This window comes from Oncorhynchus nerka, linkage group LG28 (genome assembly GCF_034236695.1).
Source record: "Oncorhynchus nerka isolate Pitt River linkage group LG28, Oner_Uvic_2.0, whole genome shotgun sequence".
Lineage (NCBI taxonomy): Eukaryota > Metazoa > Chordata > Actinopteri > Salmoniformes > Salmonidae > Oncorhynchus > Oncorhynchus nerka.
Window position 1 is genome coordinate 7,482,177 of NC_088423.1, and position 19,514 is coordinate 7,501,690.

The 19,514-nt window shown below is 42.3% G+C and overlaps 1 protein-coding gene across 3 annotated transcripts in view; it reads right to left on the minus strand.

Moving 5' to 3' along the window:
- LOC115112842 (phosphatase and actin regulator 2-like) overlaps positions 1–5,003 on the minus strand; it is an 80,222-nt gene extending 75,219 nt beyond the window's left edge. For 2 of the 3 annotated variants that reach the window (XM_065012611.1, XM_065012612.1), the window contains exon 1: positions 4,836–5,003. In XM_065012611.1, the coding sequence (XP_064868683.1) occupies positions 4,836–4,968 (133 nt within the window). In that variant the 5' untranslated portion in view covers positions 4,969–5,003. The remainder of the gene's footprint in view (positions 1–4,835) is intronic. The other variant, XM_029639845.2, reaches the window with a different exon arrangement.
- Between the last annotated feature and the right edge of the window lie 14,511 nt (positions 5,004–19,514).

The following is a 19,514-nucleotide window of genomic DNA, read 5'->3' on the forward strand; positions in this document are numbered from 1 at the left end:
TTAGTGGCTTCGTTTACAGGCTCAAAATGGCCAGAAATGAATAACTTTCTTCTGAAACTCATCAGTCTATTCCTGTTCTGCGAATTGAAGGCTATTCCATGCAAGAAATTGCCAAGAAACTGTAGATCTGGTACAAGACTGTGTACTATTCCCTTCACAGAACAGCACAAACAGTCTCTAACCAGAATAGAAATCGGAGTAGGAGGCCCCAGTGCACAACTGAGCAAGAGGACAAGTACATTAGAGTGTCTAGTTTGAGAAACAGATGCCTCACGAGTCCTCAACTGGCAGCTTCATTAAATAGTACCCACAAAACACCAGTCTCAACATCAACAGTGAAGAGGCGACTCCAGGATGCTGGCCTTCTAGGCAGAGTTCCTCTGTCCAGTGTCTGTGTTCTTTTGCCCAGCTTCATCTTTTATTTTTATTGTCCAGTCTGAGATATGTCTGAGAATCTGCTTATTCTTTGCAATTGTGCCTAGAAGGCCAGCATCCCGGAGTTGCCTCTTCACTGTTGGCATTGAGACTGGTGTTTTGCGGGGATGATCAATTGATCAATTAGCCTTTTGAAATGATATACTTGGATTAGCTAACACAACGTGCCATTGGAACAAAGGACTGATGGTTGCTGATAATGGACCTCTGTACGCCTATGTAGATATTCCATAAAAAACAGCCGTTTCCAGCTACAATAGTCATTTACAACGTTAACAATGTCTACACTGTATCTCTGATCAATTTGATGTAATTTTAATGGACAAAAAATTGCTTTTCTTTCAAAAACAAGGAAATGTCTAAATGACCCCAAACTTTTGAACGGTAGTGTATATATACCCTTTTCAAAACAAGTTGGCCTGAGTTACAACTGAGATACAACAGACACAGGAAATGAGCTCCAACAAAAGGAGCTTTCCCCCCCTCTTGTGGATATTTGAGAAACTACCAGACAATAGCCAGCATTTCCTGCTATTACTCTACATGTGTTATCACACTTCCTGCTGCAATAAAGTGCAAAGAATGAATGATGACAATACATAACCCGACTTTTGTCTCTAAAATATTTCTGGTTTAGGTAATGTGATCTAGATAATAAAAATAACTTGAAACTAAATTAACAAGGCAAGGCAATATCACACAGACACCAATCGGCAGACTTTGGCTAGATACAGACAATGATAATATACAGATGTAGAATCTTAATTTAAACACCCTGTTGCAGGAGGAGTTTCCTGTAATGCGGGACATTTAAAACATAGTGTATTTGAGGTTTAAAACGACTTCTGAAGTTTGTCATTTCCGTTTAGACATTTCTGACTTGATTTTCCCTTACGAAAAATTGTATCAACCCCTACAAATGTATAATACACATAATCATTCACATTTCCTGTTGCTGCAGGATTCTTTTCCTGCTGTAGCAAACTGGCTCAAATTAAGATCCTACAGCTGTACTGTAGCATGCATGAATTCAAGATCCACTTAACTAGACTACTCTGAAAGGGCAGAAGGACAGAAGTGGAAAACAAAGTTGACTGATGACAGGAAGTGGACTGTCGGTAGACATAATGTACTGATGTGACATTTGATAGAGGAGGCATGGTAAAGCTGGGGACTAATGTCAGTAAATTGTTTGCGAAAGCCTTGACATTGTACATACTGTATGAGAACCTTATGACCACATCAATGTGAAATATGTGAACATTTAACCCACACAGCTGTGACAATTAAGAAATAATACAGATATGGTGTTTATAATGCACTTCTGAACGATATGGAATATCTCACAAACAAAGTCCTTCTTCTATAGGAAATAATCTATGTGGAATAAAGAACAAGGCCTTTACTGTGACGATTAACAGCCCATTCTCACCAGAGCCTATTAAACCTCAGAGGAACACAGCTCCATAGGACATCAAGACTAGAGGCATTATAGCTCTTTGAAGGTCTGTGCACTTTGCAGAAATGACAACAGGAAACCACTGCAGCATTGGGCACCTTAGTTCTATATAAAGGCCATTCTAGAGAAGGGGACTCAGCAACTTCTCTCTTGGAACCGTGATCTCATTATGCTATCGTTGTCATTGTCAGTTCATGATATCAAGTACATCCATTCATTGAAAAACATGAGGGCAGTAGAAAAAGTACCCAACTGTCATACTTGAGTAAAAGTAAAGATACCTTAATAGAAAATGACTCAAATAAAAGTAAAAGTCACCCAGTAAAATTCTACTTGAGTAAAAGTATAAAAGTATTTGGTTTAAAATATACTTAAGTATCAAAAGAAAAGTATAAATAATTTCAAATTCCTTATATTAAGCAAACCAGATGGGACTATTTTATTTTTAATTTATGGAAAGCCACAGGCACACTCCAACACTCAGACATAATTGGCAAACAAAGCATGTCGGTTTAGTGAGTCCGCCAGATCAGAGGAAGTAGGGATGACCAGTGATGTTCAGTTGATAAGTGCATGAATTTCATTATTTTGCTGTCCTGCTAAGCATCAATAATGTAACAAGTACTTTTGGTTGTCAAGGAAAACATGTGGAGTAAAAAGTACAATATCTTCTTTAGGAATGCAGTGAAGTAAAAGTAGAGGAAAATATAAATAGTACAGTACAGATAAGATACCCCCAAAAATGACTTAAGTAGTATTTTTGTTCACTTTACCACACTGCATAAGGGAAATCATAATTCATGATTGATTGTTAATCAACAACAACACATTATACATTGTTGGACTTTTATGTTGAGGCCTGCCTATATTAAATAGAAAACATAAACGTAAGTGTTTTAAAGTTGGAAGTTTGTGACTGGAATCACAATGAGGAGCATCAAATGCCTTGCATGTTTAAAACAAATATATATATATATATTTTACAGTTGAAGTCAGAAGTTTACATACACCTTAGCCAAATATATTTAAACTCAGTTTTTCACAATTCCTGACCTTTAATCCTAGTAAAAAGTCCCTGTCTTAGGTCAGTTAGGATCACCACTTTATTTTAAGAATGTGAAATGTCAGAATAATAGTAAAGAGAATTATTTTTTTCAGCTTTTATTTCTTTCATCACATTCCCAGTGGGTCAGAAGTTTACATATACTCAATTAGTATTTGGTAGCATTGCCTTTAAATTGTTTAACTTGGGTCAAACGTTTCGGGTAGCCTTCCACAAGCTTCCCACAATAAGTTGGGTGAATTTTGGCCCATTCCTCCTGGCAGAGCTGGTGTAATTGAGTCAGGTTTGTAGGCCTCCTTGCTCGCACACGCTTTTTCAGTTCTGCCCACACATTTTCTATAGGGTTGAGGTCAGGGCTTTGTGATGGCAAAATGGCTTAAGGACAACAGTCAAGGTATTGGAGTGGCCACAACTTTGGAAGTATGCTTGGGGTCACTGTCCATTTGGAAGACCCATTTGCAACCAAGCTTTAACTTCCTGACTGGTGTCTTGAGATGTTGCTTCAATATATCCACATAATTTTCCACCTCATGATGCCATCTATTTTGTGAAGTGCACCAGACCCTCCTGCAGCAAAGCACCCCCACAACATGATGCTGCCACCCCCATGCTTCACGGTTGGGATGGTGTTCTTCGGCTTACAAGCCTCCCCCTTTTTCCTCCAAACATAACGATGATCATTATCGCCAAACAGTTCTATTTTTGTTTCATCAGACCAGAGGACATTTCTCCAAAAAGTACAATCTTTGTCCCCATGTGCAATTGCAAACTGTAGTCCGGCTTTTTTATGGTGGTTTTAGAGCAGTAGCTTCTTCCTTGCTGATCAACCTTTGAGGTTATGCCAATATAGGACTCCTTTTACTGTGGATATAGATACTTTTTTACCCGTTTCCTCCAGCATCTTCACATGGTCGTTTGCTGTTGTTCTGGGATTGATTTGCACTTTTCGCAGCAAAGTACGTTCATCTCTAGGAGACACAATGCATCTCATTCCAGAGCGGTATGAGGGCTGCGTGGTCCCATGGTGTTTATACTTGCGTACTATTGTTTGTACAGATGAACGTGGTACCTTCAGGCATTTGGAAATTGGTCCCAAGGATGAACCAGAATTGTGGAGGTCTACAATTTATTTTCTGAGGTCTTGGCTGATTTCTTTGGATTTTCTCATGATGTCAAGCAAAGAGGCACTGAGTTTGAAGGTAGGCCTTGAAATACATCCACAGGTACACCTCTAATTGACTCAAATTATGTCAATTAGCCTATCAGAAGCTTCTAAAGCCATGACATCAATTCTGGAATTTTCCAAGCTGTTTAAAGGCACAGTCAACTTAGTGCATGTAAAATTCTGACCCAATGGAATTGTGAAACAGTGAATTATAAGTGAAATAATCTGTCTGTAAACAATTGTTGGAAAAATGACTTGTGTCATGCACAAAGTAGATGTCCTAACCGACTTGCCAAAACTATAGTTTGTTCACAAGAAATGTGTGGAGTGGTTGGTAAACATACACCTAACTGTATGTAAACTTCCGACTTCAACTGTATATATAATAAACCCCCATATATATAATAAACCCACAATCAAAATGACTGCATATCCTCATTTGATCACAGAGGGGTGTAGCATAATGCATTCAAAAACTTTAATTATGAATTCTATGCCATTTAATTTAATTTAATTTCTTCCAAATATACTTTTAACTAACTCTGCTTTCATCTGTGGTACAACCATTTTCAGTGTTTTCCATTAAGTTCTAATTTTATTCATTTTGACTGAAATAATGAACTATTATTTAAACTTCAGCAAACAAAACTAAATTTGCAAAATATGGACGAGGTTATACATATTTGGCGCGTGTAGGCTATTGAAATACTCACCTGAACGTGCGCCTCGCAGTCTCAACAGTATTCTAGACCTGAAACCAGAAGTGTCACTGTGAGAACGAACTCTGCAAATCGGAGAGAACGTCTTCAAATCGGGGAAACTGTCTTCATTGGCCATCTGATCCATAGAACACCGAGTGATATATACAGTATTGTCGGGTGTGCTGAAAATGACAGGGTACAGCGACAGCTTTTAAGAAGATCAGTAACCCCTCCCCTCGACTTGTTGTTCCGCTCTAGAAGATTGCTGTAAAATTCACTCAATTCACTTTCAATGTACTTGTACAAAAATACAGTATTTGGGTTAATAGTGTGTCATAAAGTTGGGAATTAAGAAGATATGAGAGAGGAAATATGATCTGTCTAAATATATATATATATATATATATATATATAGCAACACCTCTCCTTCACTTGCTGTTCTGTTGTTGTTGATACAGTGATGAGAGTGGGCCTGTGTATTCAAATAACAACTTTACAGAGAATATCCTGCCTGTCACCGTGTAGGCTTTAAATTAATGTTCAGAGTCATAATATCTAGATTAGTGATAAAGACAAAATAACATTATCTACCCTAAACTATTAACATAATCCACCATAACCCAATTTTATATTACAATAATTTTATCAATAAGGGATTTAGGCCTGCCATTTTAATTGTGGTATAATTTGCCACAAGCGAAGTTACCAAAACAATTCATTTGGTGGCAGTATTGTTTCAGCAAAAAGAGTCTGATTTTTGACAGTTATTATTATAACAATTTTGTGTGACACTTATTGGGGCCCTTCTGGGGCTATTTTACAAATTCTTTAAGTAATGCATAACATGTAGTGGTTGACATAAGCTGACATTGGCAATTATATCAATCAATAAAATGCGTGATATAAACATTTTTAGGGCCCTGACAACAAAGTGTTTTTTTGATGTAAGAACAATAGATATTCTGAGGGTGTAGCCAAACTATAATGTTGACCTTTTCCTATAAAGGTTTGCTGCAATGAACCAAGAACGTGTGGAATTTTTCAATAACACTCCTTCCACAGATATACACAAACATGCTGTATTCTTCTTACACACGTTGTGACTCCAACCCTAGATATAGAAAACCTGGCTTTGACACCATTTTCTGGTTTCCTCTTGTCAAAACCAAATTCCTGCTTGGGTCATGTTTTGAGTAACTACTGTACATTGGGCACAAGGACAACAGGGTGGTCTTCTGCTCTGACCCATTTATTCATCAGCAAGTACAACCCACATGAAAAGAGCAAATAGTATACTATGGTGTAAATCAGAGGAGGCTGGTGGGAGAAGCGATAGGAGGACAGGCTCATTGTAATGGTTTTATTCCATTCCAGCCATGAGCCCGTCCTCATATTGCTCCTCCCATCAGCATCTGTTATAAATACCATTATGGACTAAAGTGTACTGTAGTGTACTGTAGTATTTGCACTTATGTATAGTATAAAATACTGTAGTAAAAGAAAACTGTAGTGTATGCAATAGTAATTGCTGTAGTATTTTTACAGACTGTAGTATACAGTGCCTTCCACATTTTGTTACGTTCTAAAATGGATTAAATAAATAAAAAATCCTCAGCAATCTACACACAATACCCCATAATGACAAAGCGGAAAACAGGTTTTTAGACATTTTAGCAAAAAAAAAATATATATATATATATATAAACAGAAATACCTTATTTACATATGTATTCAGACCCTTTGCAATGAGCCTCGAAATTGAGTTCAGGTGTATCCTGTTTCCATTGATCATTCTTGAGATGTTTCTACAACTTGATTGGAGTCCACCTGTGGTAAATGTAATTTATTGGACATGATTTGGAAAGGCTGTCTATATAAGGTCCCATAGTTGACAGTGCATGTCAGAGCAAAAACCAAGCCATGAGGTCGAAGCAATTGTCCACAGAGGTCAGAGACAGGACTGTGTCGAGGCTCAGATCTGGGAGAGGGTACCAAAAAATTTCTCCAGCATTGAAGGTCCCCAAGAACACAGTGGCCTCCATCATTCTTAAATGGAAGAAGTTTGGAACCACCAGACTCTTCCTAGAGCTGGCTGCCTGGCCAAACTGAGCAAGGGCCTTGGTCAGGGAGGGGACCAAGAACCCGATGGTCACTGACAGAGCTCTAGAGTTCCTCTGTAGAGATGGGAGAACCTTCCAGAAGGACAACCATCTCCAAGATTCGACTCTTTGGCCTGAATGCCAAGGGTATTTTGCCAAATGTTCTAACAACCTGATTTTGCTTTGTCATTATGGGGTATTGTGTTTAGATTGATGAGAAAAACATGTACCGGTAATCAATTATAAAATAAGGCTATAACGTAACAAAATTTGGAAGAAGTCAAGGGGTCTGAATAATTTCTGAAGGCGCTGTACTCTATAGTAATTCCTGTTGTATTTTACAGACTGTAGTACACTGTAATATTTACTGTAGTGTTTTTGCAGACTTATTTGTAATATTTACTATGGTGTTTTTGTTTTGTTATCTTTGATATAGAAGTGAAGGTTTTCTTCTTCAAGAAACCTACTGGAGAAATAGTGAAAGAGCTCATTTTCCATAACCTGTATGTAGATAGGACTGGGGTGTGAATGGACAGTTCAGCACTTTTTTTTCCATAACCTGGGTGGCACAAATGTGACATGGGGAGGGGAATGGGCAGGGTATATGTAAATTGAATACTGTAGAATTCACTATAGTTAAACAAGGGTAGTGTTTTTGCAGACTGTAGTGTTTTTGGACATTACTGTAGTATTTACTACAGGTTTATTTTTGTGGATAATACTGTAGTATTTAGTGTAGTATTCTACAACATTACATAGTACGTACTATACATAATTGAGGGATACTACAGTGTACTAAAGTTTAGGTTCACGTTAACTAGCTAGCTAATTTAGCTGGTTCATTGTTGCCCATGCGAGGCAGTCAGGCTAGCAAGCATTTTAGCTAGGTAGCCTATTAACAACAACACAAATTAAAAGTGTACTGTATGAGAGAGCCATAGATCGTTTTGCCAGCATGAAAGAGGATGGCATTGGCGTTCAACTACTCTACAGGTAGGGTGGGTAAAAAAACATGTTTTAATTGCTGTGTGAACACACACACAGAAATCAGTACCATGAAGATCCACATGATATTCAGCAATATTGATTGAGCTAAATTGTTTGTGGTATATTTAAGTTTGCTTTCAGTGTATTAAACTAAGCATATATAGCCTTATTGATTTAATAATGTTTAAATTGAAATAGTGCTGGAATAGCAGTGCTCCTGTTGTCTTTGAGTTGACTTGTGGTAACTCTGTAGTTCTAAATCAGTAGTTGTTTAGTATACTGTCGAAAACATTAACTTGTTTGACCATGCAGCAGGTGATATCTGTTTTTAGTCCACAAAGCAAATATTGCATGCACCTGACAGATGTTGCTCTCCGGTTTTGGAATTAAACAAACATATGCTTAGTTAAATTTATTTCGCCACCGTGTGACTGTTGTCCTTTTGTTGTATGGCCTTATTGTATATCACGTGGAGTATAAACAAATGGGTTATAGAGCAAGCAACGCAATTATCACAAAATACACTATACAGTGCATTCGAGAAAGTATTCAGAAGTATTCAGACCCCATGACTTTTCCCACTGTGTTACGTTAATCTTATTCTAAAATGACCCCATAATGACAAAGCAAAAAATGTTTTTTAGAAATGTTTGCAAACGTATGAATAAAATGAGAAAAGAGAAAGAAGAAACCCGCGCACTGCTCTTGATAGTATCACTAGTCTTTAATAAGCTTTACTTATCGGCCTCACGGCCTTCATCAGAACTTTTGTGAGTTTTTTAAATTAGCACCCTTATGTAGACCTAGCCCCACGCACATCCGTCCCACGCAACGAAAGGGTTGGAGTCGAGGGAAAACAAATAAATGCTACCAAATATAACAATATGCATTTCATCAATATTCGAATAAAGTGTGTACATAAAATGTATTAAACACATCTGTAAAACCACAATGAGGACATCGACCTACCAATAAAGTTTTCATTAATCATTGGGTACAGCGCAAGAAAAACGTCAGAGTAATCTGAAATAGGGGCATAATTCATGTTAAAATGTACAACATAACACACGTAGGCATTTCATCATTAAGACCTTTAGGAAATAACGTCTGAAGGGTGAAAATCACAAAACATTCCCTTTTACTCAGAGTATTATTCATATCACCTCCCATGTCTGATATCTTAACTTTCTCTATGCCACAAAATCTAAATGTAGAAATGTCATGTTTTAGGTCATTAAAATGTACTGCGACTGGATAATCCCTGTCATTTCTCCTAATTGAACTTTATGTTCACAGTTTGAGAGAGCGAGAGGTTTTACCTACATACCTACATAGCACAGCCCACAAGGACATTTAATAATGTAAATAACATGGGTGGTGGAGCACCAAATAATGTCATTTATTTGGGAACCGTTTTCCTGTATGTGGGTGGCAGAAATACTTCATCAGATTGTTGCACTGTGCGCAACCTCAGCATTTATAGCTACCATTCGGAAGAGGGCGCAAAAGAGCCTGGCTGATTTTCTTTTGAGGCTGGCAGTTGGCATGGACCAATTTATCGCATAAATTGCGACCTCTATACAATAAGTGGTGGATTCATAAATTCAGCTGGAAAAGCTGGGTCCGTTGATAAAACATGCCACTGTTTATTGACAGCATCTCCCATTTTTCGTGAGTTGAAAGTGGTTGTGAACATTACAGATTGTTCTTTAGCTCTAGTGTCTTTTTTTATTTGATTTATTTAACCTTTATTTAAAGAGAGACCTAAGACAACACAGCATGGTAGCAAGACAACATAACAACAACATGGTAGCAGCACAAAAAAATGGTACAAACATTATTGGGCACAGACAACAACACAATGGGCAAGAAGGTAGAGACAACAATACATCAGACAAAGCAGCTACAACTGTCAGCAAGAGTGTCCATGATTGTGTCTTTGAATGAAGAGATTGAGATAAAACTGTCCAGTCTGAGTGTTTGCTACCGCTCGTTCCAGTCACTAGCTGCAGCGAACTGAAAAGAGGAGCGACTCAGGGATGTGTGTGATTTGGGGACCTTTAACAGAATGTAACTAGCAGAACGGGTGTTGTATGTGGAGGATGAGGGCTGCAGTAGATATCTCAGAGAGGTGAGAGTGAGGCCTAAAGAGGGTTTTATAAATAAGCATCAACCTGTGGGTCTTGCGACAGGTATACAGAGATGACCAATTTACAGGTATATAGAGTGCAGTGATGTGTCCTATAAGGAGCATTGGTGGCTAATTTGATGGCCGATTGGTAAAGAACATCTAGCCGCTCAGTTGCACCCTTACCTGCCTATCTATAAATTATGTTTCCCTAATCTAGCATTGGTAGGACGGTCATCTGAATCAGTGTTAGTTTGGCAGCTGGGGTGAAGAGGAGAGATTACGATTAAGGACACCAAGTCTAGATTTAACATTAGCTTGCAGCTTTGATATGTGCTGAGTGAAGGACAGTGCACCGTCTAGCCATACTCCCAAGTACTTGTATGAGGTGACTACCTCAAGCTCTAAACCCTCAGATGTAGTAATAACACCTGTGGGAGTAGGGGCAATCTTCTTACCAAACCACATGACCTTTGTTTTGGAGGTGTTCAGAACAAGGTTAACGGTAGAGAAAGCCTGTTGGACACTAAGAAAGATTTGTTGTAGAGCATTTAACACAAAATCAGGGGAGGGGGCAGCTGAGTATAAGATTGTATCATCTGTACATAAATGTTGTTGTTGCTATGTTGTTGATGAAAATTGAGAAGAGCGTGGGGCCTAGGAATGAGCCTTGGGGTACACCCTTGGTGACAGGCAGTGGCTGAGACTGCAGATTTTCTGACTTTATACACTGCACTCTTTGAGAGAGGTAGTTAGCAAACCAGCCCAAAGACCCCGCAGAGACCCCAATACTCCTTAGCTGGCCCACAAGAATGGAATGTCATACCATATCAAAAGCTTTGGCCAAGTCAATAAAAATGGCAGCACAATATTGCTTAGAATCAAGGGAAATGGTGACATCATTGAGGACCTTTAAGGTTACAGTGACACATCCATTAGCTGAGCGGAAACCAGATTGCATACCCGAAAGAATACTATAGACATCAAGAAAGCCGGTCAATAGATTATTGACAAGTTTTTCCAACACTTTTGATAAACAGGGCAAATAGAAATAGGCCTATAACAGTTAGGATCAGCTTGATCTCCCCTTTATTTAAAGAACAAACCGTGACTGCCTTCCAGCAATGGGAACCTCCCCAGAAAGGAGAGACAGGTTAAAACGGTTGGAGATAGGCTTGGCGATGATAGGGGCAGCAACCTTAAAGAAGAAAGGATCTAAACCATCTGACCCAGATGACTTTTTTGGTCAAATTTAAGGAGGTCCTTTAGCACCTCAGACTCAGTGACTGCCTGAAGGGAGAAACTTTGTAGTGGGGCAGGGGAAAAAGAGGGAGAAGCATCGGCGATAGTCGCATTAGAAGGGGTGGGAGATTAAGAAATGTTTGACGGGCAAGGAGGCATGGCTGAGTCTAATAGGAATCCTAACTTAATGAAGTGGTGATTAAAGAGCTCAGCCATGTGCTTCTTGTCAGTAACAACTACATCAACATTAAGGGACATGGGCAGTTGTGAGGAGGAGGAGGGTTTATTCTCCAGGTCTTTAACCACTTTCCAGAACTTCTTGGGGTTAGACCCACAGAGAAAGAACTGCTCCTTAAAGTAACTAACTTTGGCCTTCCGGATAGCCTGAGTGCACTTATTTCTCAATTGCCTGAACAATAGCCAGTCAGCCTGAGTATGCGTGTGCCGAGCCTTTAGCCAAATGCAGTTCTTGAGGTGGAGTAACTCTGCAAGATTACTGTCCAACCAGGGGCTGAACCTGTTTTTAATTCTCATTTTCTTTATGTGTTTGTTAACAATACCACTGAAAATATTAAAAAAGAAGGTCCAAGCGTCTTCGATAGAGGGGATCAAGCTGATTCTATACAATTTTACAGAGGCCAGTTCATGAAGGAAGGCTTGCTCATTCAAGTTTTTTTAGCAAGCGTCTATGGCAAATCAGGACAGGTCATTTCACTGAGCAGCCATTACGAACACAGGCTGTAAAACAGTGATCACTAAGGTCATTACAGAAACACCAGACTCATACCTATCAGGGTTATAGGTGAGGATAACATCGAGGAGAGTAGCCTTTTCTGGGTATTTGGAGTCATACCTTGTGGGATTGGTAATAATCTGAGAAAGATTTAGGGAGTCACATTGCTTTAGGACTTGGTTAGATGGTTTAAGCATGTCCCAGTTTTGGTCACCTAGCAGGACAAATTCAGACTTAGTGTAAGGGGCCAGGAGAGAACTTAGGGCAGGTAGGGTACAGGCCGGTGCCCAGCAACAGTCAACAAAGAGCTATTTGAAAGTTTAATGATTAAAACCAGCAGATCAAATTGTTTGGGGACAGACTTGGTGGAGACAACCGAGCACTGAAGGTGATCCTTGGTAAATATTTTCACTCCCACACCTTTGGAAGATCTGTCTTGCCAAAAAAGGTTATAACCAGAAAGGTTAACATCAGTATTCAAAACACTCTCCCTTAACCACGTCCCAGTAATGACCAACACATCTGGATTGGAGCTGTTAACCCAAACTTTCAATTGATCAATTTTAGTTAATAAGCTTCTAGTGTTAACGTACAGAAAACCCAGGCTTTTACGAGAGCAGAAATCAGTGAAGCAGATATCAGAGCACAATTCAGAATTGGGGCAAGTAGATGGGCCAGGGTGTACATGCACATTTCCAGATAACATCAACAGTAATACAATCAACGCACCGCAGAGGACGGGGAGAGCTCAGCAGTGCTGATTTATGACATCTGAATGTGCATCAGATGGCAACAAGATCATATTGTACAGCAATGTCATCGGGTAACATGAATACAAAGCCGGTGAGAGGTGGTTAGAATGGGATGGGAGGCCAAAAGTCTGTGTAACCAATAGAGAGTCAGAGTCCCGAGTGTGGGAACAACCGTGTCCCATGGTTGGGTAAAGAAAGTTTGTAGTCAACAAAGTATGCGTGAGGCAAATAGCAAAAAGCACAATAAAAAAAATATAATGACTTGGGGCTAGCCAGTGTACGTTCAGAGTCACTCTCCCCAACAGTGTGTGAGTGCTGGAGGCGAGTGAAAGCTCGGGAGAGAGGGGTGAGTGTGGTGGAGGAACCTGTACCACACAGGGGGAGACAGGCCAGGGAGAGAGGGGTGAGTGTGGTGGAGGAACCTGTACCAGACAGGGGGAGACAGGCCAGGGAGAGAGGGGTGAGTGTGGTGGAGGAACCTGTACCAGACAGGGGGAGACAGGCCAGGGAGAGAGGGGTGAGTGTGGTGGGGGTACCTGTACCAGACAGGGGGAGACAGGCCAGGGAGAGAGGGGTGAGTGTGGTGGGGGTACCTGTACCAGACAGGGGGAGACAGGCCAGGGAGAGAGGGGTGAGTGTGGTGGGGGTACCTGTACCAGACAGGGGGAGACAGGCCAGGGAGAGAGAGGTAGTGTGGTGGAGGCGAGTGAAAGCTCAGGAGAGAGGGGTGCGTGTGGTGGAGGTACCTGTACCAGACAGGAGGAGACAGGCCAGGGGGAGAGGGGTGAGTGTGGTGGGGGTACCTGTACGAGACAGGGGGAGATAGGCCAGGACAGACGGTGAACAGAGAGGGGTGAGTGTGGTGGAGGCGAGTGAAAGCTCAGGAGAGAGGGGTGAGTGTGGTGGGGGTACCTGTACCAGACAGGAGGAGACAGGCCAGGGAGAGAGGGGTAAGTGTGGTGGAGGTACCTGTACCAGACAGGGGGAGACAGGCCAGGGATAGAGGGGTAAGTGTGGTGGAGGTACCTGTACCAGACAGGGGGAGACAGGCCAGGGAGAAAGGGGTGAGTGTGGTGAAGGTACCTGTACCAGACAGGGGGAGACAGGCCAGGGAGAGAGAGGTGAGTGTGGTGGAGGCGAGTGAAAGCTCAGGAGAGAGGGGTGAGTGTGGTGGGGGTACCTGTACCAGACAGGAGGAGACAGGCCAGGGAGAGAGGGGTGAGTGTGGTGGGGATACATGTACCAGACAAGGGGATATAGGCCAGGACAGACAGTGAATAGAGAGGGGTGAGTGTGGTGGAGGCGAGTGAAAGCTCAGGAGAGAGGGTGAGTGTGGTGGGGGTACCTGTACCAGACAGGGGAGACAGGCCAGGGAGAGAGGGGTAAGTGTGGTGGAGGTACCTGTGGTGAACCAGACAGGGGGGAGACAGGCCAGGGAGAGGGGGTGAGTGTGGGAGAAGGGTAAGTGTGGTGGAGGTACCAGACAGGGGGAGACAGGCCAGGGAGAGAGGGGTAAGTGTGGTGGAGGTACCTGTACCAGACAGGGGGAGATAGGCCAGGGAGAGAGGGGTAAGTGTGGTGGAGGTACCTGTACCAGACAGGGGAGACAGGCCAGGACAGACGGTGAACAGAGAGGGGTAAGTGTGGTGGAGGTACCTGTACCAGACAGGGGAGACAGGCCAGGGAGAGGGGTAAGTGTGGTGGAGGTACCTGTACCAGACAGGGGGAGACAGGCCAGGGATAGAGGGGTAAGTGTGGTGGAGGTACCTGTACCAGACAGGGGGAGACAGGCCAGGGAGAAAGGGGTGAGTGTGGTGAAGGTACCTGTACCAGACAGGGGGAGACAGGCCAGGGAGAGAGAGGTGAGTGTGGTGGAGGCGAGTGAAAGCTCAGGAGAGAGGGGTGAGTGTGGTGGGGGTACCTGTACCAGACAGGAGGAGACAGGCCAGGGAGAGAGGGGTGAGTGTGGTGGGGATACATGTACCAGACAAGGGGATATAGGCCAGGACAGACAGTGAATAGAGAGGGGTGAGTGTGGTGGAGGCGAGTGAAAGCTCAGGAGAGAGGGGTGAGTGTGGTGGGGGTACCTGTACCAGACAGGGGGAGACAGGCCAGGGAGAGAGGGGTAAGTGTGGTGGAGGTACCTGTACCAGACAGGGGGAGACAGGCCAGGGAGAGAGGGGTGAGTGTGGTGAAGGTACCTGTACCAGACAGGGGGAGACAGGCCAGGGAGAGAGGGGTAAGTGTGGTGGAGGTACCTGTACCAGACAGGGGGAGACAGGCCAGGAGAGAGGGGTAGGCCAGGGAGAGAGGGGTAAGTGTGGTGGAGGTACCTGTACCAGACAGGGGGAGACAGGCCAGGACAGACGGTGAACAGAGAGGGGTAAGTGTGGTGGAGGTACCTGTACCAGACAGGGGGAGACAGGCCAGGGAGAGAGGGGTAAGTGTGGTGGAGGTACCTGTACCAGACAGGGGGAGACAGGACAGGGAGAGAGGGGTGAGTGTGGTGGAGGTACCTGTACCAGACAGGGGGAGACAGGCCAGGGAGAGAGGGGTAAGTGTGGTGGAGGTACCTGTACCAGACAGGGGGAGACAGGCCAGGGAGAGAGGGGTAAGTGTGGTGGAGGTACCTGTACCAGACAGGGGGAGACAGGCCAGGGCAGACGGTGAACAGAAGGCCAGGTGGAATCCAAGCAGCAGTGCAGCAGGTAACAGGAGTAGGTGTCACACCCACTTGGGAGAAGCTTTTATTTCTGGAGGCAGATTTCTTGTAGAAAATACCAGTGAATTGTCTTTGAACAGCAGGAGGGGGTTTCAGAGGATGCTTCAAAGACTACTGCCACTTGTTGGGCCCAAATAACTTTGCTGCACATTTACAGCAACGTTATTCATATTCAGGTTTTGAGATAAGATAGCTCAGATGTGCGAGTGCCTTGTGAATTTTGCAAATGTATGAATAAAACCCCCCTGAAATATCACATTTACATACAGGGGCAAGAAAAAGTATGTGAACCCTTTGGAATTACCTGGATTTCTGTATAAATTGGTCATCAAATATAATCTGATCTTCATCTAAGTCACAACAATAGACAAGCATAGTGTGCTTAAACTAATAACACACCAATTATTGTCTTTTTCTTGTCTATATAGAATACATCATTTATACCTTCACAGTTTAGGTCGCTAATGAACCGCTAGGATAATGACTTGTCCAAAAGCTAATTGAAGTCAGGAGTCAGCTAACCCGGAGTCCAATCAATGAGACGAGATTGAAGATGTTGGTTAGAGCTGCCTTGCCCTATAAAAAACACTCACAAAATTTGAGTTTGTTATTCACAAGAAGAATTGCCTGATGTGAACCATGCCTCGAACAAAAGAGATCTCAGAAGACCTAAGATTAAGAATTGTTGACTTGTATAAAGCTGTAAAGGGTTACAAAAGTATCTCTAAAAGCCTTGATGTCCATCAGTCCACAGTAAGACAAATTGTCTATAAATGGAGAAAGTTCAGCACTGTTGCAACTCTCCCTAGGAGTGACCATCCTGCAAAGATGACTGCAAGAGCACAGAGCAGAATGCTCAGTGAGGTTAAGAAGAATCCTAGTGTCAGCTAAAGACTTACAGAAATCTCTGGAACATGCTAACATCTCTGTTGACGAGTCTACGATACGCTCTGGATAAGAGCGTCTGCTAAATGACTTAAATGTAATGTAAATGTAAAATACTAAACAAGAATGGTGTTCATGGGAGAACACCATGGAAGAAGCCACTGCTGTCCCCCAAAAAATATTGCTGCACTTCTGAAGTTTGTAAAAGTGCACTTGGATGTTCCACAGCGCTACTGGCAAAATATTCTATGGAGAGATTAAACTATAGTTCAGTTGTTTGGAAGGAACATACAACTCTATGTCTAGAGGAAAAAAGGCACAGCACACCAACATCAACCTCATCCCAACTAGAAAGTATGCTGGAGGGAGCATCATGGTTTGGGGCTGCTTTGCTGCCTCAGGGCCTGGACAGCTTGCAATCATCAACGGAAAAATGAATTCCCAAGTTTATCAAGACATTTTGCAGGAGAATGTCAAATCAAATCAAATGTTATTTGTCACATGCGCCGAATACAACAGGTGTAGACCTTCCAGTAAAATGCTTACTTACAAGCCCTTAACCAACAATGCTTTAAGTGTTAAGTAAAAAGTAGACAGCCTAACATTATACTTATCTGTCTGCCAATTGATGCTCAACAGAAGTTGGGTGATGCAACAGGACAACGACCCAAAACACAGAAGTAAATCAACAACAGAATGGCATCAACAGAAGAAAATACGCCTTCTGGAGTGGCCCAGTCAGTGTCCTGACCTCAACCCAATTGAGATGCTGTGGCATGACCTCAAGAGAGCAGTTCACACCAGACATCCCAATAATATTGCTGAACTGAAACAATTTTGTAAAGAGGACTGGTCCAAAATTCTTTCTGACCGTTGTGCAGGTCTGATCCGTAACTACAGCAGAAAACGTTTGGTTGAGGTTATTGCTGACAAAGGAGGGTCAACCAGTTATTAAATCCAATGGCTCACACACTTTTTCCACCATGCACTGTGAATGTTTATGCAGCGTGTTCAATGAAGACATGAAAACATATAATTGTTTGTGTTTTTCATTTATGCAGACTGTGTTTGTCTATTGTTGTGACCTGGATGAAGTTCAGATCTAATTTTATGACCAATTTATGCAGAAATTCAGGTATTTCCAAATGTTTTGCATACTTTTCCTTGCCACTAAGTAGTCAGACCCTTTACTCAGTACTTTGTTGAAGCACCTTTGGCAGCGAATACAGCCTTGAGTCTTCTTTGATATGATGCTACAAGCTTGGCACACCTGTATTTGGGGAGTTTCTCCCATTATTTTCTGCAGATCCTCTCAAGCTCTGTCAGTTTGGATGGGATGGTCTATTTTCAGGTCCCTCCAGAGATGTTAGATCGGGTTCAAGTCTGGGTCTGGCTGGGCCGCTCAAGGACATTGGGACTTGTCTCGAAGCCACTCCTGTGATGTCTTGGCTGTGTGCTTAGGGGCGTTGTCCTGTTGGAAGATAAACCTTCACCCTAATCTGAGGTCCTGAGCACTCTGGAGCAGGTTTTCATTGAGGATCTCGCTGTACTTTGCTCCGTTCATCTTTGCCTCGATCCTGACTAGTCTCCCAGTCTCTGCCGCTGAAAAACATCCCCACAGCATGATGCCGCCACCACCGTGCTTCACCGTAGGGATGGTGCCAGGTTTCCTCCAGTCAAAATGCTTGGCATTCAGGCCAAAGAGTTCAATCTTGGTTTCATCAGACCAGATAATCTTGTTTCTCATGGTCTGAGAGTCCTTTAAGTGCTTTTCGAAAACTCCAAGTGGGCTGTCATATGCCTTTTATTGAGGAGTGGCTTCCGTCTGGCCACTCTACCAAAAATACCTGATTGGTGGAGTGCTGCAGAGATTGTTGTCCTTTTGCAAGGTTCTCCCATCTCCACAGAGGAACTCTGGAGTTCTGTCAGAATGACCATCGGGTTCTTGGTAACCTCCCTGACCAAGGTCCTTCTCCCCATATTGCTCAGTTTGGCCGAGCGGTCAGCTCTAGGAAGAGTCTTGGTGGGTCCTAACTTATTCCTTTTAAGAATGATGGAGGCCACTGTATTCTTGGGGACCTTCAATGCTGCAGACATTTTTGGTCCCTTGCCCAGATCTGAGTCTCGACACAATACTGTTTCGGAGCTCTACGGACAATTCCTTCGACCTCATGGCTTGGTTTTTACTCTGACATGCACTGTCAACTGTGGGACCTTATATAGACAGGTGTGTGCCTTTCCAAATAATGTCCAATCAAGTACTTTACCGCAGGTGGACTCCAATCAAGTTGTAAAAACATCTCAAGGATGATCAATGGAAACAAGATGCACCTGAGCTCAATGCAGGGTCTCATAGCAAAGAGTCTGAATTCTTATGTAAATAAGGTATGTTTTTTATTTTTTATAAATTTGCAAACATTCTAAAAACCTGTTTTCGCTTTGTCATTATGGGGTATTGTGTGTAGATTGATGAGGATTTATTTATTTTTTTAATCAATTTTAGAATAGGGCTGTAACGTAAAACAAAATGTGGAAAACAATCAAGGGGTCTTTCCGAATGCACTGTATGTCATCTATATTATATAACACCAACAAGTGTTGATTTGTGTACAGCATTAAACACTGATAACTATTGCAGCAATATTAGAGCTGAATATGTTACTGTACCAAGGAGAATACCCAATTTTGGACATCTGACACCTTTATGGAAAGATGAACAAACAATCAAACAAACCAAGGTAAATAAGGGTTGCGGTTAGGGTTTGAGCAGCTATCAGGGGATATGGACAGAAATAAGCACTGTACAAACTGGCCTGTTGTTTTCCTTGTAGGTTCCTGGACCTGTCTCTGCCAAAGATCTCCATGACAGCCCCGACTGACCTAAGGTCGTTGCTCTCGGCCATGGCAGCTAAGATTGATAAATGTTTGCTGGGTTCAGATACTGAGTTTGAAAGACTCGGCAGTAACAAGTTGTTCAGTGTTGATAAGGTAAGATTTAGAATTCCTCTTAGTGTCATAGGAATAAATAATCTGTTAACCTAATGAGTGAAATATGTTTACATAAACCTGTGATATAGAGCAGATAGATATTAAACTAAACAGTACCTTTACAAACTGTAGTTTACTATGTGTGGTGAACGCAA